Source organism: Rhipicephalus sanguineus, chromosome 3 (genome assembly GCF_013339695.2).
Source record: "Rhipicephalus sanguineus isolate Rsan-2018 chromosome 3, BIME_Rsan_1.4, whole genome shotgun sequence".
Taxonomy (NCBI): domain Eukaryota; kingdom Metazoa; phylum Arthropoda; class Arachnida; order Ixodida; family Ixodidae; genus Rhipicephalus; species Rhipicephalus sanguineus.
Window position 1 is genome coordinate 229,539,041 of NC_051178.1, and position 22,637 is coordinate 229,561,677.

Below are 22,637 nucleotides of genomic sequence, written 5' to 3' on the forward strand. Positions count from 1 at the left end.
TTGCCTAACGTTAGAAAGAGATAGAGAGAGGGAATCTTATTGAGACCTTGACTTTATGGGCTTCCCACAATAGAAGGCACTGGAACACGCTATAAATCATCATATTTTTGGGTCCGCAATTTTTCTTCATTCTCGAAGCAACTGGTAGACTTCTGTGGCTCGATGGAATTATCACCTTTATAATGGTTGAAGCATTCAACAACAAATTTTACGCCTGCTAAACGCGTTGTTAACTTGGTTGTTATTTTACTCTTCTACCACGCTACATTACATAGATGTTCCTTCCCGATATGAAGCCTGTATAGGGTCATTTCGCAAAGCAGTTTCAAGCACCGGCATGGCTCTGAGGTTGAATACTGAGCTCACACGCAGAGGGCCCAGGTTCAAACCTCGTTCCATCCTGGAAATTTTTTCTTATTTAGTTTTTTTTTTTTCTTATTTCGAGCGATAGTGGTTACGGACACCGGCGGCGGACAATTACGGCGCCAAAAACGGCCCTTGTTGTGATCTCATAACAGCTTTCGCTGTAAAAGTTATCATGCCCTGATTAGAGAGGCACTGTAATACACAACAAGTGAATGACGCATCGCACCATGCGACACAACAGGTGTCATGGACAAAAAGCTGGTTTACAGTGAGAATACTAATATTCAAATAACTTCTATCACGGACACATGGGAGGTCATTTGCTATTAACGGTGAACAAGATCACATTTACAAAGACTGTATAGTGTCATTATCACATCGTAATTAATATAAATAAAAAGTTAGTTACACGATAGATCACTGGATGTGCGGTTTGACTACCTTTGTTCATTAATGCACTGAGAGGCCAGTTGCTTGTTTAGTATTTGCTTATCTACCTGCTTGTCTGTATTACTATTACCTGGAGATGAGAACATTTGCCAGCAGAAAATTTTGAAATACAAACGGCATGTTCTGAGCCTCTGTGGCACTTTCAATACTGCATAGTACTGCTGTGCTATGGACACAATATTCTGACACGTCAAAATTTACCTGAGTGTGGTTGGGCAGGCCCGTAGAGTCCATGCGACTGGCTACGTTGACCGTGTTGCCCCAGATGTCGTACTGTGGCTTGCGGGCTCCAATCACTCCTGCTACTACAGGACCAATATTGAGCCCTGCAAAATAAAAAGGTATACGATAGGGATACCGAAAGAGAACCCTTTTAGAACTATGGTTTCATCAGAAGTGCAAGGTAATTTAAGTTAAAACTGAGACTCAGCACAAGTGAATTAACAGTAACTTTAGATGATTAGCATAGGCTTGCAGATGGTGGGAATGACGGTGTTGGTATACACACGAACGAACCTTGCGTGCAAGATTGTGGTTACATTGCTGTGAAAGCTGGTGTCTTTGTTGTCTATGAATAAGTGCTACGTACAGCGTGGAGAAGCCACCCCACATAGGCGGAGCATTAGTATGAAGATACAAATACTGAGAAACCGGATTTTGCTGTCGTAACATACGAGACTGTAAGGCCACACAGGCCATAACCACAGGCACTCTGCTTATTTCGACCAAATTTAAGTGCTCAAAGCCACTTCGCCTGTTATACCTAACTGGCAATAATATAGCTCCTTACATGTAATCGTCACTCAAAAAAAGAAGAAGTACTTGAACTGCGGTGAGCGTTACTAAGTACGATAATTAATCTAATATAAATTACAAAATTGCCAGAAAATGTATGTGATTATAAGTAATTAATTACATGTAATTTTGTTATGTACAAGCCTGCTTCAATGCAGTTTTTTCCAGAAGACCATAGAGAAAGATGGAGAGCTCTCGCTGTATGCCTCCTAACCGCCCGGAAAATTTGGCAACACACCATCCCCCCACCAAGACCACAGTTCGGAAAAACACCTGACAACAAACAATCAGGATTCTAGAGGATGACAGTCTGCAAGATTCAGGCTAATAAGTACGCCTTTATTTTCCAACAACTTGATCAGTCTGCCTGCCCATTTAGTGATGTGGTTCAATGGCAATAAGGCGATACGAAAAAAGTGCCAAGATAAAAGAAACGCCGGACTAACCAACACGAAGCATGAAGTTGTTGTAAGAATTTTCATTGATATCGGCAAGGCAGTCTTTCATGGTGAACACGAGCTCTGCCATGGTACTCATGTAGCTGGCACCAGATTCATGGTCATCCTGCACAAGGTGAGGGGGGCACAAAAGTATGAATTACATTTATGATGCAAGAACAAGCACCACCACAACTTTCACAAATGCAGCTCTTGCCGAGAATGCTCAATCGCAATGTCAGTAAACCCAGATTGATGCGTGCAATAACAAACCGCATTCTTTTGACACTAATCAGTATCGTCTTGCATGGAAATTTAGTAACGTGCATAATTTCACCCGTGCTGTAAGCTACTGCTTGTTTTTGAGAACACTTATGACGTGCACTCCATCTACAGAGCAGTCAAATGGGATTCTAGAAGAAAACAATGACGTAAAATGTGCATTGCATTTTTATTAAACAACATACTGTTGGACGTATATAAAAGGCTTTCTTGTGACTGACGAATAGCATTAAGTATTACAACAGAATGTGAAATTCGGCATGTTGGTTAAGGTTCATTTCAAAGGCAGCAAGAAAGACTGTAACACAAGACAAAGACCACAGGACAATGCACCTGTCCTATGGTACCCTTTGTTTTGTGTTGCTGTCTTCTGTGCTGCCTTTCATATCTCAGTATCCCAAAGCAGCACAGATTCAATAAGAAATGCTGCAGTGGAAAAGCTCTGTGATTGATTTTGACCACCTGGTGGGCTCTAGCTAACGTCCACCTGAAGTACAGCGTGCAAGCAATTTCGCATTCAAGTATATCAAGCACGCAACCTGTCACAATACGTAAGGTATAGATTTCTAGTAAACAATGACTCCATATCCTGGCAGATGGTCTGAAAATCCGAAACCAGTTTCTTACGAAAACAAAGCAGCAGTCGTTCAATATAAGCCGAATGCAAGCTCACAACTGGTTTTGTACCTAAATTTATAATGGCAATCTTGGTCTGCATGCATGTGCATGCTATATGCTTGTGTAATGACAGAGAGAACGAAACAGTAGGCAGGCAGAAAATAGTAGGAACATCAGACCTGTGTAGTCTTGCAGGACAGATTTCCCCACCAAACCACACTGAACAACATGCAATCGCTCTGGCATGTTATTAATTTGACATGTGTGAGTGACACTGCCCTCATCAACTTGTCTGCCTATAATGATACGGCAAGTCAAGAAGTGGTCAAGGAAGCATTCTCACCCCGATCCGTGCATCAGGCATGAGCCCAATGGCAGCCATATATGTGCTCCCAGTTGTCTTGATCTTGTCAATGGCTTTGAACTGGTCACCATCCAGCAGCTAAGACAAAGTGTGGCCAATGTCATGTGCATCCAAGCAAGCAAACAGCGAAGTCTTTCCAACACCAGTGTCGCACCAAAAACTTTTGACTACAATCATGGTTGATCGGGACCAAAGTTCTCAACTGCATTTGGCATCTTTGCATGGGTTGAGGGTAAGGACCAATAAGTGACAGTGACAGGTGTGACTGAGGTATACGGTAAAAGCTCGTTAATTCGACACCCTTTAATTCGGAAATTCGGATAATTCGGATGGCTCTATTGGTCCCGGCCAAAGTGCATGTTAATCTATGGGACCAAACCTTCGTTAATTCGTCAGAATTGGGCTCCGCACCGCTTCATTCGGACAAATGCTGACGGCTGCCGCTACACAAAAGTGTGGTAAAGCAGCGCTGGCACCACTGGAGCGAAACCGAAATCTGAGTGACATCGCCATCGTCACCAACTAGTGGGGGCGATCGCAGCGTCACCGAATGTCGGCGTCTTCTTTTTTCGCTCCACTGCGCCTCCGGCGCCATTTTCCCTTGTGTTGTGTCGGCACCGTCTCTACTTGCGGAGTTCTCTTTCTTTTTTTCCCCCTTGTGACCGTGTTTACATGTGAGGCCTGAGCATGCGGCAGTAGCTGACGATGGCATCGACAAGGTGTCAGCCGAGTCCACCGACGATGAGTGCCCGACCTTCGATGCTGTCCTTCCCACAGATATGACCCTTCAGGACTACATTGCGATTGACGATTGTGTCGCCACGACTGGTCTCCTGCCCGATCAAGAAATTATTAATGATGTCGCGTCCTCATCGCACCTCACGGGAAGTCTCGGAGGCACTTTTGGTATTAGAGGACGTTTGATTGAGCACTTCCGACAGTTTGCGTGCTGTTGGCCATTTGGAAGAGCTAAGAAAAATTGTAATATCAAGCCGATACTGCGCGATGAAACGCAGACGACCATTACAAATATGTTCGCTTCTACTAAAGGTATGCTTCTCCAACTTGATTTTAATGTTGTTTTTCCTGTTCATTCGTTAATTTGGCATTCAGTTAATTCGGACATTTTTTCCGGTCCCGTGAAATCTGAATTAACAAGCTTTTACTGTATTATAGTACCCCAAGACAAATTCGGGCACCATAGCACAGCAAAATGACATAGAAGCGAAAATGTTGCAACTACATTCCCACCTTTAATGATGGCTTCTGATCAAAGAAACAGTTAAACATACACACACACACACGCATATGAAAATACACACGCTCTCTTGCTTGCAGAGTGCCAAGCCTCAGATAGACTGGTATTGCTTATTTTAAGACTTCCTGTGAATTTCTTTAATGGAAAAAAGATCCTCATTTATAAACAAAATGAAGGCCAGATTTTCTCAAAGACTTTCTTTGTGTTCCAGTCTATGACGCTAATGATGCCATTGTGATTTTGTGGGTTTCAGTGTATTCTTGATCAGTTAAGCTCCTTTTGGAACTACAAAAGTGCACGGAACGTTTACCACAGACGAGAATATGTGGTTTTTGCAGCTGAGCTGCAGTACACTTTCATTCACGTTGGTTCACAGCTAACACCAGAAGATGCAAAGTAAAATTATGTGTACTAAATGTATTTTTATCATTATGCTCAAATGTCAACTTCATCTATCAACATGTTGAGCAGGTGGTACTACCTGGAAATGTACTGTCGCCTGGCAGCATAGCCATACCTGCCGATGGTAATGGTTTACTTCATGAATTGGAAACATATGGACAAAAACACATTTTTTTTCACGTGACTTTCTCGAAATGTAAGGCAAGCAGCAGGACTTTATAAATGCTCAATACATGTGTAGCCTGGAAACTCCAAGCTTTATTGTCCAAGACTTTCAACCACACACGTCACAATGCATTGGAGAAAGCAAAAATGGAGATGTGGTCTTGCTGTTCACACATATGCGTCTAGATTTGCATTCATACTACAGGACATAAAGCGAGAAACATGGCACACTACCTGGTCAAATTCTGCAATGATCTCGTTCAAAAGCCTTAAGCACTCGACACCTTGGTTATTGCCATCCAATTCCATGTAGAACTCGTGAAAGTTCGGGATGGAGGCAAACATGACACCCACACGGCTGTATGACTGATGATACAGTTCCTGGAAAAAGAAAAAAACACCAAGCATGGCAAAAACGTCGTGTCATCTATGCTTGCGGGGAATGAAGAAAAAGAAAGACAATACAGTACACAGACAATAGAGCCTAGCACGGCTACTTTTTTCATGTTGTAATGTGCACAGCCTGTGATATAACAGGGACCAGACATGGGAACAGGCATGTGTGGCTTTAGCTCTGCACCAAGTCTAATGGCACACTGGTTACAGGACTGTAGATATGCTAGGATGGGCCGGTGTGAGGGGTGTGACATTGACATACTCTACTGTATCATCTTCAGCGGCATAGTGTGTTGTATTACATTCTATGACGACAAATTAATTTGTGTACTTTGAAGACTGCCCATCCTATCTGTTCATTGCTGACTGTAACCTGAACTTTGGATGTTCATGCCTGCTCAAAATCTGTTTTGCCCCGTGTAGATTGTATGCAGCAGTGCATGCTCCCCTAACAATACTGTACATGCTTGCAAAGTTGTAAAGTTGCTACTAACAAGTGGTAAACGAGCAACTTGAGACATCTTATCCAGCAAGACTGACTATACAGCAGGTCTGGTCCATTACATATATGGACGACATTTTACTTCTTCTGTGATCCAAGAGCTAGTGAACTGAAGGCAAGTCCTCAGCACTCTAAGCTGCATATACACTGTTGCAATGTAGCTACAATCTATCTCGTGCAATTTTTTTTATAAAGCATCTGCTGCCGAGTGCTAGTTTTAGCGGTAGCTGGACTGCATGCAACACCTTATAACTAGGGGTGTGCGAATATGTCCGAAATTGTGCAGGAAGCGAATAATATTTTTCGAATAGTGTTTGCTATTCGATTCGATTCGCACTGATAATTTTACTATTCGAACTATTCGAACTTCCCAAAGACAAATGCAGTCAACGCCCGGAGATTTCGCGAACACATCAGAAAAAACGTGCAATGCTTCATATGGTAACATGCGCAGTATACAGCTCCGTCATTAAAAAAGAATTATAGCAAAGAGACAAAGTCCGGTTGGAATTGGTCCCTAGATTTTAACAATTAGCTTCACCATCACTTTTTTACACCAGCCACATTCCGGCAAAACTGCCTTTCATGCTCCGGTCTACGGTCAGAATCACTAGGCAAGAGAGGTCCATTCACGTCCGCTGGCCCTCCCAAAATCGTCCTCGGTTCCTTGATTTTGACAGCTTCCCGTCAAACACCCAATTTTGCCGTATTAAAGGGCATTTCGCGGCAGTCTGCCGTCAAGCGTCCGTGCAGGAAGTTGGTCCAAGACGCTGACACCTCACTGCCACAGTCCGTATTGCAAGTCCGACTAGCCCAAGGGACTTGCGCATCCATGTCGTCGTCGGAGGACATAGCTTCACCATGGCAGTGGACACCGGAGCCACAGCCGTTAATTGCGGCAAGAGTACTTTGACGCGCTTTCAAACTCCGCTACGAAGCATCGCCTGCTGTATTAACTCAAGAAAAGCTGGTTCACTTGAACAATTTTTCGAAGTGGCATAGATCCTGGGCTATTTCCGCACGGACTGAAATTTGGGCAGGCAGTCCGAAAAATCGGCAAGCGCGAAGCTTTTGTAGCATCCAAATTTCAGCACATGCACTTCTTATATATCGACGCCATCCAGCAGATTTGGGACTCATGACTTCGACGGCGCAACGTTGACTTGTCTGGCCACATCAGTTTGGCTTCACAGCAAGTGTGCCTCCGGGGTTGAGCATGGGAGGAGAGGCTGCAGGAAATGGCATCTTTGCCATCACGTGTAAAGCTGTTGTCGGCAACACTTTGGTTGCACCAAATCATCTACATAAATAGAATTCGGCCTCCACATTGCCTCATTCTTGATAAGAAAGACAACTATGAAATATGACCCCACCAGTGCTTCATCAACCTAGCGAAAAGAAACACTTTCATGTTGCTATCTCACAAGAACATACTTAGGGATTCTCTGCAACTTTTTCTGTAATTTCACTTCGAATTATTCAAAAAATGTTTGAGAAATATTCGAAAATTATTCGAAATTATTCGATTCGATTCGCACTCAATCTTTATTATTCGAATTCGCTTCGCATCCAAAATTTTGCTATTCGCACAGCTCTACTTATAACCAAACAGTCGTACCATGTTGTTCCTTAGCTGATTGTCCAGGAAATGTGTTGCCACGTGTGCAGGAAGCAGGTTGAATAATATTCTTCGGTTGCTGCTCTCCAAGTCGTGCATTTCCTGTTTTTCTTCGTTGGCCTAAAAAAAAGAAGATAATTATTCTATGAAAGGCAGAGCTAGCATGTTTTGACATGCTACCCCTCAGTAAGACACGACAAAAGAACGAAGCAATGACGATAAAAGGAAGATGTGCACGCATACAGCAGTAACATGCTCCAGAATTTTTAAAACAGTGTTTTCAGTGTAGTGTCTAATAAAACATCTAGAATGGCATTTATAGAACTACTGCTGCACAGTTTAGACAAGTGAGATGAAGGCAAAGGACCCAGTACAAAGCCATCTCACATGGTGGCTTAGAAAGGCATGCAAAGAAGTATAGATATAATGCGGTTCATTTTGTGCGCTACAGAAAACGTAGCGACTGAGACAATGAGCCACTGTTACGCACCTTGATGAGGCTCTTATCTGCTGTAACGTCAAACCGCAAACAGCTTTGAATTATCAATGCAGTCAAATTGATCACATTTAATGCGACCTAGTTTATTACGCACCTAGTGAATGAAGATAGTATCAGTGATCTATATTATCCTTAGCCAGAAGCATTCAATGGTTCATGCAATGCAATCCTCGTCTGACTTTATTCTACACGTCCACAACACCAATCAGCTTCCCGATTACAGCAAAAAATCACTGCTGTGTTTCCTACTGATATGATCCCACAGTTGTAAGCTAAAATGATGCTACAGTATGGTCCTGATGTTAAAAGATACGTATTTTACATGTTTACAATATGTGCCTCCTTCCTACTATGTCTTTTCCTTGTGGTCTAATGAGGCCTATTTATTAGATTACTCTTACTTTGTGGCATAGTTTCACCAAATTCTAATAAAAATGTGCAAATAAGATCAGTTTAAATGTAGGAATGAAAGAAAATTGTAGCATGGCTCATGAGTAAAAAGCTTAGTCTTTATTTTTCTCTCTCTCTCTCTACATTTCTTTAAATGATCCTTTAAATTACAATTACAATTACATATTCACAAGGGCTCCTATGTGATCGTCAGTCATAAGCACTTTACCCTGCATCAGCCTTACATAATGGCACTGTGAATGCAACCTCAACAAGCATAGAAATTAGGGGTGTGCGAATATTCGAAATTTCGAATATTTTTCAAATAGTGTTTGCTATTCGATTCAATTCGCACTGGAATTTTACTATTCGAACTATTCGAACTTCCCAAAGACAAATACAGTCAACCCCTACAGATTTTCAATATGCTTCACCTCATTACGCTCTCGTATTGCGGCAAAGCTGCCTTTCAAGCTCCGTTACGGTCGCAAGTGTATTAACTCAAGAAAACGCTGGTTCCAACATGGAGATGAAAGATGTGGCAGAGTTGGGGGCTCAATTAATGCTGTTTTGGACCTGAAATTTGAGCAGGAAGTTCGAAAAAGCAGACGCCGAAGCTTTTTAGCATCCAAAATTTCAGATGTTCTTATATATTGATGTCTACGAGGCAGATCTGGAACTATGGACTCGAAGGGAGCACACCCTTGTCCACCACATCAGTTGGTCTTCCACAGAAGTTGAAAGAGGAGGAGAGGCTGAGAAAATGGCATCTTTGCCTATCACGTGTAAAGTGTTGTCGGCAACACTTTGGTTGCACCAAATCATGTACATAAAAACAATTCGACCTCTACATTGCCTCATTCTTGATAAGACAACTATGAAACACCACCCCGCCAGCGCTTCATCAACCTAGCAAAAAGAAACACTTTCATGCTGCTATCTCATAAGAACATACTTAGGGATTCTCTGCAACTTTCGGTAATTTCACTTCGAAGTATTCGAAAAATGTTTGAGAAATATTCGAAAATTATTCGAAAATTATTTGATTCGATTCGCACTCAATCTTTATTATTCGAATTCGCTTCGCACCCAAAATTTTGCTATTCGCACAGCTCTAATAGAAATAGAAAGCCTCGTAATTTTCTTGCAACAGCCAATTAGAGTGAGCAAAATGTGACGCTGCAAGAGTGAGTGTCCTACGTTACCTGCAGGCTCCACAGAAAATCAAGTCGAGCTGTCCACTCCACTTGGCGACCGTGGATGAGCACGGCCATCAGCATGTGTATGATTCCCACCACAGCTAGTACATGGAGTGGTACCAGTGTGCTGCACACAGAGAGATACAGGTGATGACTGAAAGATGTGAGCAAATTATGCAGTCACTCCACCACGGTATGTCATCATCGTCATTTTTAATCTCGTCACAAACATTGACTGCCATCCACAGCCTTTCCATTTGCTTAGTTCCAAACCATTATTTCCAGTGCATTATTTGAGGGCCCTCCAGGCAACACGCTGTAATATATAACTTGAGAAGACCTGGGGACCATTCCCACACTGTTAATCTATTAGACTAATTGTTGTTTATATATCTGGTCTGCACACCAAACAACATGCTGAGCACTACTTCTTTCTTTTCAGCTTGACATAAAACCAGATTTTCTCACTATAGTGCATACTGAACCAATGACCTTATATGGTAAAGGCCTATTTCTTTCCAAAAGAATTCTCATTTTTATTTAATGTGGCCAAACATGGCCCCATATGAATGGTGCATGACTGCACTTCTGTGCTTATATGCCTGACGCATTCGCTGTGATTAAAGTGGCCATGAAAGGAATCCCGAGGCTGAAGCCAATGTCTCGACAAAGAGACTTGTCCTTGCCCTGATGAAAACGGGTCTCTTTGTTAAGACATTAAACTGTTGGTTATAACCTGATGTTCACCTTGTTTGGCCACTGTTGCTTAGCTCAAATCTCCACTTTCCTACGAACCCCTGTTCTAGGTATTTTTATGTGGACAGTACTTACACTGCCTCATATTCAGCCACTCATGAAATCAGGCATTCTTCACTTGTGTGCCGTCCATCACGGCAGACATTATGCTGCTAGCATTCTCAAGGATAAATAAAAAGGACAACATGAACAGGCCAGAGTACAGCTGAGTACTTCAAGCTATGCTGCTGAGCTGAGCATTTGAAATGCATGTAACGAAGAGAAGGGAAGAAGAGCGAAGGGGCCGATCCTCACCGGGCATTTTGGTCGTAACAGAAGAAGACCTGCGCATGTGAGATCTCGACGAGGGCGAGGAAAGCGATGCCCATGGGGCAGAGCAGTAAGACCTTGACCAGAAGTGGCAGGCGCAGGAAGGCCGAGGCAGGCAGTAGCGTCAGCAGGCAGCACACCACCAGGTACTGTGGCAGCGGGCACAGCCGATGCGGCCACTCTGCACCGTGAGGCTTGGCAGGCGTTGCCGCCGTCTCATTCGCTTCCTTGTGGCAGTCGGCCACACATGACACCTGCGACACAGGACAGCAGCAAGCTGTTTTCCTTCTGTGCACTTTCAGCCGCTTGTACTATCGACGAACCTTTTAAATAGATATGAGGCACAGCGTTCTTTCTAAACTTCTTTAAACCGTTACAATCCTTACTCAAATAAAATGTCAGATGGGACCATTAAGCCATCAGACAAAAACCAGCTAGCTATTCTGCACAACAGTGAGCCAACATAATGGTGACACGGAAGCGATGCCGACGTTTTGTCGTAAAATTAAGGAAACCGAGACTTGGACTTCACTGTCCCTTCAAGTAACATACCCTCTCCTGACAAATAAATAAAAACAGATTGGTAACGAAATAACACTTTACCCAGGTAAGCGTGTTGCTCATTTGTCCCCCTTGAAATGTAGATTATGTTGAGCATGTTATACTCGAGTAGTTTGCTATTCTGTGCTGCCTAAGTTGCAGCTATAATTGCAGATATAAAAAATTAAGATAACATTCAGCATAACATTCAGCATTGCTCACTTCATGCAATAAACTCTTCACAATAACCTTACAACAATGCCCTTTCGGCTCTTGTTTTAGCAGTCAAAACTTTGCAATAATAACACTACTATTAAAAAAAAGGTTTTCATTTTTAGTAAAATTAGCAAGGCTTTACCTCATAGTAAACTGAAATATTAATAAGAAAACACACTTTGTTGCACCGCTCCCAGGTTAATGCTTTAGAGAACACTGGCACATTAAATACCTGAAAGAGTATGGCATAAAAATATTATGTAACAGTTTACTGTTGCCACGACAACGGAAGATCAATACTGTTTCGGAAAGCAGGTATTCGTGAACAAAATAAGCTTTTTCACAACAGGAAACATCAAATATATTTAAAAATAGCATAATCTTAGCTTAGACCTAGCATAAATTGCATGGAAAGGAGAGAAGTACCATGTTGACTTGGGCCACAGAGTAGATGAGCAGCAATGAGAAGACGGTGATGACCATTCGCAGGACGAAATTACGGCTGATGTCCCAGTGGATGCACTGTGGAGAAGAGAGGAGCAGGCAAATCTCTGGCTGATGTCATGCTTATTGATCCTTCCTTCAAAGTTTTCAAGAAAGTTCAAGAGTTTATAGTCATGTCACTCATATGTACTATCAGTGTCAAATGAAACCCGAAGCAGCGGCAAGCATTCGCAGTGGTAGGTGCACGCCATCCAGTCATCACAATGGACAGGCACGCGTGCATCTGGTTTGGCAGCACTGCGCATGTGCGCACTGTACCACTGCGAATGCTTGCAGCTGTTCGGAACTCATTTGACACCGATAGTACAAATGCTTATGGTAAAAAATTTGTCAAAAATCATGCTCAGGACAATCAAGAAAGATGGGCACGTTAGGAGAAAGATTATGTAAAACATATGATCGAGATCATTATGGCACAATATAAATATATACCCGGTCACACAGTAAGCTTTTCAGATGCGAATTAAAGCAAACCAACGCATGTACCCACTACAGAAAACATAAACGAACGTGTTGAGACAGTGATATGATAATCTATATGAAATTTTAATCTCTCTTGAACGGTAACCTAAACAAGTGGTTCTAATAAACTTACATCAAGAGCACGGTAAAGAGCATAGCAATGATTTGGACACCTTGTACAATTAATGGTTTAACAGAATAGGTGCGCACTTCAACAATGATTTCTGAGGAGTCTTTCATCAAAGCACACTGGCAAAGCAGCCCACTTATTGGATTTATGCTTAATTTTACTACTCAGATTATGACTGCTATAATTTAGAACATCCTTTGCATATAACAGTGTAGTTATAATTAGACAACTGAGCTCTCTCAAAATTTTTGAAACACAATAGAATTGCTTGCCTACACAGGCCTCTATATAATTCTTCCATTACAAACAAAGTCAGAGATAAGGAAGGCTTGTTCTGCTCAAACGAGGTTCAGGAACACTCAATTGATTCTTGGAACATCAGATTGACATTTAATAAACAACATATTGCAGTGAATACTTATCATGTCAGCACAGCAGATATGATATTGTACGCATTGTAATACCTTACTGTGTCATCATATTGTATAAATGATGATGCCTTCTCAACTTTTACAAGTCAGCTCTTTAAATGCTACCATTTTTGCTATAACGTTAAGTTTTTCAGATACGTGAAAGGCCTGCTTTTTTTAATTCTATATGGCTGTGATTCTGCAATGGTTATCAAAAATATGTGGCTATAGTGCATCCCTTGGCTTTCTGAGGCTGTGCCTAACAAGGGAACCAGACCCCTCAATCCATCCCCTTTCTATTTTTCATATACATGTATAAGTACTTGCATCTGCTGAAAAAAAAAAAGATGTAATACATATTAGTACGTACAGCACATCACCTAAACTGATTGAAGTTTTCCTTTAGGTACTTGTGCTCAATACATTTTTGCCCTCAATTTTTATCGAAGCATGATCTTAAACTTTCATGGAAAGCAGACAAATGTTGTACTCCAGTTACATATGCCCAGTTTCTGCCCGAGCTTACCATGCATTTTTTTTTTTTTTTTTTGCAGTAGTGGCATGACGACAAACAACAATACCCTATAGGTTGATGTTTCAGGTTAGAGTAGAGAGAAAAAGCAGCTCATTCAGAAAGGAAGAAAGGAAAGTGGTTAAGCCTACCCTGAGTTGAGCAGCCAGCACTAAGATGAGAAACATGGAGACGCACACGAATGCAGTCACCGACAGCACCACGAGGATCAGAGTCCTGAGAAACAGGCACAGGCAGGAAAAAGAAAAGGCAAACCACAGTCAGTTCAACAAAACTAGCGTCGTGACCTTCAACTCTTGTAAGCACGACTGCATAAATGTAGCAAAAAAAAAAATTGTGAAGTGAAACAATATTCCAGGTTCTAAAACATACCTGCTACAGTAAAAGCTCGTTAATTCGAACTTGGTTAATTCGAACTTACAGTTAATTCGAACTGACGCTCTGGTACTGGCACAGCCCTGTGTATTTCTATGGGGGAAAATTCCCAATAATTCGAATGCGTCGGTATCAACAACGGTTAATTCAAACTGGGAGGCCCCTGGCTTTCATCGCTCCTCGTAGATGTTGGCTCAGAGCTAATCACAATGTGTTGCTAAAACTAAACCAAACCAGATTTACTAGAGATGCACAAAGACACAAAAAAGCAGCATTACTCCGCAGGAGAGAATTCGGACGCTGCACTGGAGCTCTTAGGGCAAAGCTGCAAACGATGCTCATGGAGTTGCGACAAAGAAGGCGCAAGCAAATGCAAATGACTGATTACTATGAATTTTTATTGCATTAACTCTGCCATGTAAATGAACGTGTTTTGGAGCATAATTGGTGCCGTATATTTGACATTAAGGCTCGCTTCTCACATGAATATATGTCGCTACTTGTTTCTGGCATATCATTAACTGATCAATTAATTCTGTTTGCAGTTAGAGCTCCATGAACTTAATTTAAGAAATCATTAACCACAAATGTGTAGTATCAGCTAATTCGCGATAATGAGTCCAGAGGTGGCTTCTTTAGTTCTGCCCGCACAGTGCGGCGCAATGTCCGTTCATTCTAGTGCACGCCCGCTAATTCAAACTCCGCAATTGTTCCGATTTGAACAATTTTATAGTCCCCTTCCAGTTCGAATTAACGAGCTTTTACTGTAGTATATAGTAGTTAGTCACATTGAAAAGGTTATGAAAAAAAGAAAAAATATTTTCTGTGCAAATTATTTGTTGATCACTGCTACTGTAACAAAGTATATACATTACACAGATCATGCTTCTGCCTTCACTTTCAACAAAGAAGGCCATAATGCATGAGACCAAACAATTCTATATTAGTACACTCATTTTACCAATCAGGAGTCTGTACTAGCCCAGGAAGGATATTCTTGCCTGATCGTGGCTTGTATTTCTGACAGACATTCCTTTCATTAAGGATGAGCTTAGATTGAGTAACAGATACTTTATTTGAATGTAACTTCCGTAATTGAAAATCAGGTCATAAGCTGAATTTTAGACGAATATGCTTTCGATTAGTAATATATTTCCAATGATGATAACAGGTGTGCAGAAACCTTCTAGCAAAGCCTATGATATGCAGCATACCAAGTGGTCAAAGTGATGTCTCTATGTCACTGGGAAATGAAAGCTAGGAGTTGTCTGCTTGTTTAGCCATCCTGTAAATGCCGCACACCAGTCATTGCACACGCACACGCATGTGCACACAAGCGTGCCTTCTGCTGAACAAGATTAGCTTGTAAATCAGTGCTTGAACTGTTCCTCTGTATTATTCATGTCAGATTCTGCAAATAATAAACCAATAGTATACTCCATGATTTTACCTAATCATACATATCTGATTCAACAATAAATGAGGTGATTTGTATATAAAAAAAAAGTGGAAGAGGTCCCGGTTAGAAATGCTTACCGTCGATTCAAACAACTCATCCCTGAAATCAGACAAAAACACAGGTGACACGAAAGAGGGACGATGGGACCTCCAATTTCTTCGCACTATGTCTTTACTTTACCTTATCATCTTAAAATTCATGGTGACTCGATCATAGACCTAGGCCTGCAGAAAAATTAAGTTAGAATCATTCGAAACAACTGTCTGCATGTGTATAATGTTGACAGGTGAAAGGAAGCAGAAACAAAGAGTTGAAATCACAAAAACTGTTTATTTAGTTGTAATACTAGCCACAAAAATGTTCCTGGCTCAATTCTTTCTTGCTTATGTTTTCCCGCATGATGAAATATGTGCCATTTAGAGTCAGTGAAGTGTACAGCACATATTTCTGGCTCTAACTCAACCTTGCGGATTTTTTAGTGTAGGTGCAATCCAGGTGAACACAAAAAATGAAGGGAACTTTATACGGTCAGTCTGTTTCAGCTGTCATCATTAGGCAATCTCTACCGCAGTGGTTCTCAGCCATGGATGTTTCAGGCACCCCATGCAGCAAGAGAAAGTGGGAGCCATAGATTAACGCTACCTGGCACAGAACGGTCAAACTAAAGTACTACGCCAATTCGATCTCAACAGCTTGCTGATTAGTTGTACGGTCTGCAGCCACATTCAACCTGTTTCTAGCTGCATTTGCTTTTCAAGTATATTGCAAATCAGTTCTGCAGAATCCCGCAAGGTGCCGAAGGGTTAAGAAAGGGAAAATAGACAACCACCCGTTTGTAACACGAAGCCACAAGGAAATCCATACGGATTTCTCAGAAATAAAGCCTCCTAGTTGCCAAAAAATTCGTCCTGGTCGTGCTACAAACGGGTGGTTGTCTATTTTCCTTTTCTTTTCAAGTATGCAAGCCTGGAAAAAGCATGCTTTGCATATGTCGTAGAAAACTGCAACAAAAGCTTTACAGCCTTCTCACGGTGAAGGGGAAACATAAGTCAGCTCCGCCGCAATGCATAGGTGTTATGCGGTGAAGCATACAAAAAAAGTTGAAGGGCCCGCTGTTATGAGGCATAGTGCGGCTTCAAAAAATGCATTTCTTCCCCCCCTCCTCCCCCCTCCGAGCATGAGTGTCATGAGCACCTCCAAATAGCTTCGCGGACCGTGGGACCCCGTTTGAGAACCACTGCTCTAGCGAATCTTTGCACAGGGGCGGTGCCAGGATTCTTTTATGGGGGGGGGGGGGGCACTTCCTTCAGGGGGGCAGGGTGGCTGGGAACCTAGGCACTGTGGTTTGATGCTCTTGGGGGGGGGGGGGGGGGGGGGCAAGAAGGCGGCAGGCGGAACACCCCCCCGCTGGTGCCGCCCCTCCCACATGAAATGGGATGTGAATTCCCAGCTGGAAATCGGGTTTCCAGCCTGGTTTTCAGCTGGAAACGGCTCTTCAGGCTGGGAATTTTCCATTCCCAGCTGGAAATGGTATTTCCAGCAGGGAATGAAAACCATTCCAGGCTGGAAATGGTATTTCCAGCATGGATATGGAAATAATTCCCGACTGGAAAGCCATTTCCAGCTTGAAGTTTCCAGTTCCAGTTGGGAAGTTATATTTCAAGCTGGAAATTTTTCCGGCTTCAGTTGGGAAATAATTTGCTCAGCATGCAGTTTTCCTGTTTGAGCGAGCAAGTGGTATAGTTGACAAAAGGAATTCCAGCCGCCCAGAGATTGATCTTCATACAAGTGACAGCAGATTAAATGTATAATGCAGACCGTGCATTTAGACATGACTTAGAACAGTGGTTCTCAAATGGGGGTCCGCGAGGTCATTATGGGGGGTCTGCAAAACCCAAGCTTGCAAAAAAAAAAGTTTTTGAGGGCACACTATGTCCCATGACAGCGGCCCTTCTGGTTTTTGGTATGCTTCACCGCATAACATGTTTGCATTGCAACGTAGCTGACTTATGTTTCTTCCTCATAAGGTGGCTGTAAAGTTTCTGTTGCAGTTTTTTGCGACTAATGCGAGCATGATTTTTCCAGGCTTGCATATTTGAAAAGCAAACATCGCGATGAAGAGGTTCAATGTGGCTGCAGGCTAAACAACTTATTGAAACATTGCCACGTAGAAATAAAAGGCACCTGCATATTGCGTATTCACACGCTGCATATTGCGTATAACCCCCCCCCCCCTCTCTCCCACTGACTCATTTTGCAACCGTGATCTTCCGCGCCCCGTACGGCTGGGTTGCAAAATAATTAAAAAATAAACTTTTATTTGACCTTTTCAGTAGTCGTGCGCCCGGTCGACACGGCATTACAACCAGGTGCTTGTTCAGTTGCTCATTGAGCCGTTGCGCCAATAGCTAGTGTTTGAACAATAGTATAGTTACTTCCTTGTGAAAAGGAGCCTTATTTTCAACATTCGCCATGGACTGTCACGATCGAATAGCAGTGAACTTTGCTAACTTGCTCTGTCCGACGCCGCGGCCATGAAAAACGCCGCACTGCCGCGATGTTTGTTGGCATCTCAGTAGCTCTATTCTCGTATCATTTCTCGGTGACTTATGACGTTAATGCTAAATAATAACCTACTCTGTATTATAAATACGGTATACAAAAATTGTATTCCTTTTTTAATGTTAATACCGTTAAAGACAACGGTCCAATAGACCGCATAAATTATTATGTCGCCGCAGTCAGCCACAGTTTCGAACAGCACATGGCGGCCAGTCGTGGTGATATCTGTACGTGTGTGTGCTCGGTGTTCGCTAGTCTAGGGTGTTTCCTTGAGGAATATCTGTGTGACAGTTACATGGAATAGTTATTTTTAGTCAGGTTTATCTCTGGAAAGTGTTACGAGTGATGACCATCATGTTCGAGCGGTTTTTATTGCCGTACTGTGTGCGATGTCATGGATACACCAGCGTTGATCAAGGGACAGCGATTTTCTCAGCTCTGATTGTTCCATTTGGAGGTAAGTTGCACTTATATATTTCAAGTGTAAGTGAACATTTGTCCCGAATGTTTGTGGGCGTCGTTATCACAGTGTCATGTTACCTGGCTGTGCGTAATGTTTATATATGCGCGAAGTACACTACAGGCCGGTTTGCGTAAGCAGCCTTTGTCTCCAATGGCCCTGTGCCGTGCAATGCTTGTACCTAATGGTGCGCATGCGTCTGTGCAACAAACGCCAATAATTACATATGTTCGAGTGAATTCAATGGACGTCTATTCAGAGTAGTTGAAGGTCGATATAAATAATCGTTACATAACACCTACAGTATAAACCGCAGTGCTCATCAGATCTTCCTCACCTTTGCTTTGCACTGCATTGACTTTGTATTGTGGTACTGTTTTTGAAAGCGGTATTGATGCTGTTCATGTGATTTGGTAACACTATACTTTTGCTAGAATTGCGTTTTATGGGTCATTGTGGTTTTGATGTTCCCTCACTATGTATAAATATTCTTTTCAGGTGGTGTACAAGGACTCATTCCACATCTCGAGATATGTTCCAACACTTGCTACAAGCGTTTAAATAAATGCTGTTAAGTTTCACCACCATGTTCTTTGACTGTGTGCAGTTGACTGGACGAACAGGTCCTGTAGGAACCATGCTAAGACGCATGCGATGTAGCAGCGAGGTGAAATCTGGAAATTTTTCCATTTCTAGCTGGGAATGAAGAATTGCAACTGGAAATTTTGCCATTTCCTGCTGGGATATATTTGCTGGAAATATTTCCATTTCCAGCTAGATTATGGAACTGGAAATTTTTCCAGCTAGATTTTTTTCCCAGCTGCAGCCTTTCTGCTTTCCAGCTAGATTATGGAACTGGAAATGTAATCCAGCTGGATTTTTTACCAGCTCCTTTCCCAGCTAGAAAAAGGTCCAGCTGGGCAAAATTTCCGGTTCCATAATCCAGCTGGAAGTAAAAACTTTTTCACGTGGGCTGTGTTTGCAGAACAACTGTGAGGACATTCCTAGATGGCTTGTTGCAAATCACCACAATGTGGCTAGCACTAGTAGCTGCTAGAGTTAGCTGCAGTGCAACATATGTCTAGTATATATGGCCTTATAACCAGGGAAGGCAGGAGAAGCACTAAAGAGCTCTGTTAGTCCAAGCGAGCTTTTCAAGTGTTCCCTACCTTGGTAGCACAGTGGCCTCGACTCCACTCAGCAAGAGAAGTACTCCTAGGATGCAAGCGAGGCTGTTGCCAAAGCCGTGATCCTTCTCACGGTGGTACTGCGTGACAAAGAAGATAAAAGCTTTGCTTTAATGCTCAACGGAAGAACAGGAGTTGGAATTGTGGCACTAACACAAGGTCCCTACACTGAAATGCCCTGAACACAAATGCCTTCGTAATTAGCCAACGGTAGTACAGTGGAACATCAGTCAAGTGATCTTACTGGGCAAGTTGTGTTATGGAAACTTAAAGGCAATCATTAAAATGATTGGCAACTAACCACAATTTTTAATGAAGTTGTAATGGGCAGCAAATATGAAAAAAAAGGACTGCAAGCAATTTTTTTAATTGCACAGACTTTACATTTGATAAGTAAGTGAAAAACGACTTCATGAATCCTCAAGTTTGGCAGCAGATGAACTGAAACCTAAAAAAAGTCACAGTTTCGCCTCAAGGGCAAAGCAATGAATGCAATAGCAAGAAATTGGAATGTCGCAGGAAGAGCGGAAAGCAGCTAGAAACTTATTACGCGCTGCTCAAGCACAAAGGCGCAGGAAACGAAAACATACAAGGTGAGTGCGAACTAAGAACTGTCGCAGCTCGACAACTGCAGTGCGCTGCTCAAACAAAAAGAAGGATGCATGAAAAGAACTACACAGGTACACATAGGATGAGTGCAAAACTGTCGCAGTTGTTACTTCAACTAACCGCTACGTTGGCTATTCTAGCTAGAAGATCACTCCTTTCGCAAACGCGGCCGCGTGCAGCGAGCAAAGTGACCTTCGTGTGGTCTATGGCTTCAACGCAAACTTGCAGTGACGCACAAGACGTACAAAAACTCCCCCTCAAGAGAAATCGTGCCAACACAGTCGACCACGCCCTGTATGTCAAAGTACAAGTCGAAGGCGCACATCCCAACTCCGGGCAAAACACTGGAAAGTTTTACAATTGGGGACCCAAGAAATTGCGAGCCACCAGGACGCATACGCAGAACGTAAGCCGCTCTCGGACTTTTGTGCTTGCGTTATTCCAAGACCCTGCAGCGCCTTCCTAGGGGCGGCAAACAAAAGCGCAGAGTGCGCGACCTCAAAAGAAGAAAATAAAGACGGCGCTTGGCAGTGGCACGTGAAACCACGGCTCGCGTTTCCTGTGGATGTTGATTCTGCTCACTAAGTTAAAACTTATTTGGCTCATGTTGGTACATATTCTGAGGCTAAAATTACAGTACAAACGCACTTCTTTGTCCTTCTTACTTCTTCTTTATTTCTTTGTCCCTGCACCATGTGAATATGATTTCATGTCTTTGTGTATCTAGTACACTATCATCCTGATACACATTTGGTTTAGAGCTATTGTTGTGTGTGTTATGTGCGGTAAGTTTTGCTTGGGCTTATATATGCATTGGCGTATGAAAGAATAAAGCAGTTGTTAGCGCTTGTGTCATATGTTTCTTTTCTCCGTAAGTGTCTTGTGCGTTGCACTGTAATTTTAGCCTCAGGATTCTGGTCGCGGTGTAACATATATACTGTGAGCCGGTCTCGTTTTCCTCCCTCCTGTGGCATAAGTCTACAAAGCCAAAGCGTTCCCACTAGCTCGCGCCACCACGAGCCACAGGACGTTCTTCCCCGGCCGACCTTCCCCGGCCGACTTCCCCCGGCCGACTGGCCACGAGTGGCATGGCGCTACAACCCCAAAATGGAAAACTAGGATGGGTCCCAGCGATACGACGCAGCGTGGGGAACGATGCTACATGGCCCACGTCTTGCTAATTTTAATTTGGCCACGTGTGGCGTCCTGTGCGTTTCACCTAACACACGTGCATTTGTATTCTTCCGTTAGTATCCTGGAGAATAAATGAGGCATGGCGTAATTGTCTAAGGCAGCGAGCTGTGAAGCGAGGGGTCGCAGGTTCAAACTCCGGCCGGGCGCTTTGGAATTTTTTTCTCCTGAATTATTTTTATTTGTGGCTTTTATTGATATATACATACATATACATATCCGCGACATGACGGCGACGACAAAAATCAGCCGAGAGTGTCCATATAATTGTTATCGCAATAAAAGAAATGCCAGGCCTGCGTGAAACGTGCAGCACAGATACAGCAAAAGCTGGAAGAGCTGCCTCTCTAGAGCCCGTTCTAAGCTCTCTTGGGGCAACTAATACAAGTAAACATGCAAGGTATCCACTACGCCATAAATCATAATTTTTGTGAAGTAGGAAGCACCCACTATGCCATTATACGTCTTTCTGTGGATAAGCGAGGTACCCGCATACCATCTGTAAGACATTATGTGCACTTGTTGATGCTGCATGTGGCTGATGACGACAAAGAATTATGGCGGATCACTATGTAGAGGGTGGAAAGCTTTAAACCACACACCCGTTGTGCAATTACCATTGTGTGATGCCTGGTTGTTATTTTACTCTTCTGCCACGCTATACTACATACGTAACATGAATCCTTGCCCGGCATGACACCTGTATAGGGTATTTTTTTTAAAGGAGTTTCAAGCACCAGCATGGCTCTGTCGTAGAAGACTCTACTGCCACACCGAGAGTCCGGTTTGAAATCCCATCCGTTCCTGGATATTTTCATTCTCTTTTCATTTTTTCTTATTTCACGCGATAGCGGTTACAGACACCAGCAGTAGCGCGGCGGACAACTACGGCACGGGTGTTCTGATCTCATAACATCGTTCGCTGTAGAACTTACAGATCCCCTTTTCATCCGCCTCAGTTGACTCGAAAGTGGAAGCCGTCCTCTTCTTTTTCTTCTAAGTCGATGTATTCAAACTCCTGCGCCCCCCTCCAAAATGTTTTCTGCAACTAATGTGGTTTTGCACTGCCTCCAGGATCGGCCCACCTTTGACCAAACAATGAGGTGGTGAAATCACAAATTTGGCCATCTGTGATGTCATGACATAATATGGCAACGTCATCTGTGATGACGACTTTTGCGTCACTCGTGTTGT

At 42.8% G+C, this 22,637-nt stretch overlaps 1 protein-coding gene across 1 annotated transcript in view; it reads right to left on the reverse strand.

Moving 5' to 3' along the window:
* The window catches only part of LOC119386353 (uncharacterized), a 28,612-nt gene that overhangs the window by 1,768 nt on the left and 4,207 nt on the right, over nucleotides 1-22,637 (reverse strand). The window contains 10 exon segments of the mRNA XM_037653673.2: nucleotides 1,018-1,142; nucleotides 2,058-2,175; nucleotides 3,292-3,390; nucleotides 5,372-5,518; nucleotides 7,654-7,773; nucleotides 9,748-9,868; nucleotides 10,792-11,060; nucleotides 11,989-12,084; nucleotides 13,732-13,816; nucleotides 19,626-19,723. Coding sequence (XP_037509601.2) covers nucleotides 1,018-1,142; nucleotides 2,058-2,175; nucleotides 3,292-3,390; nucleotides 5,372-5,518; nucleotides 7,654-7,773; nucleotides 9,748-9,868; nucleotides 10,792-11,060; nucleotides 11,989-12,084; nucleotides 13,732-13,816; nucleotides 19,626-19,723 — 1,278 coding nt within the window.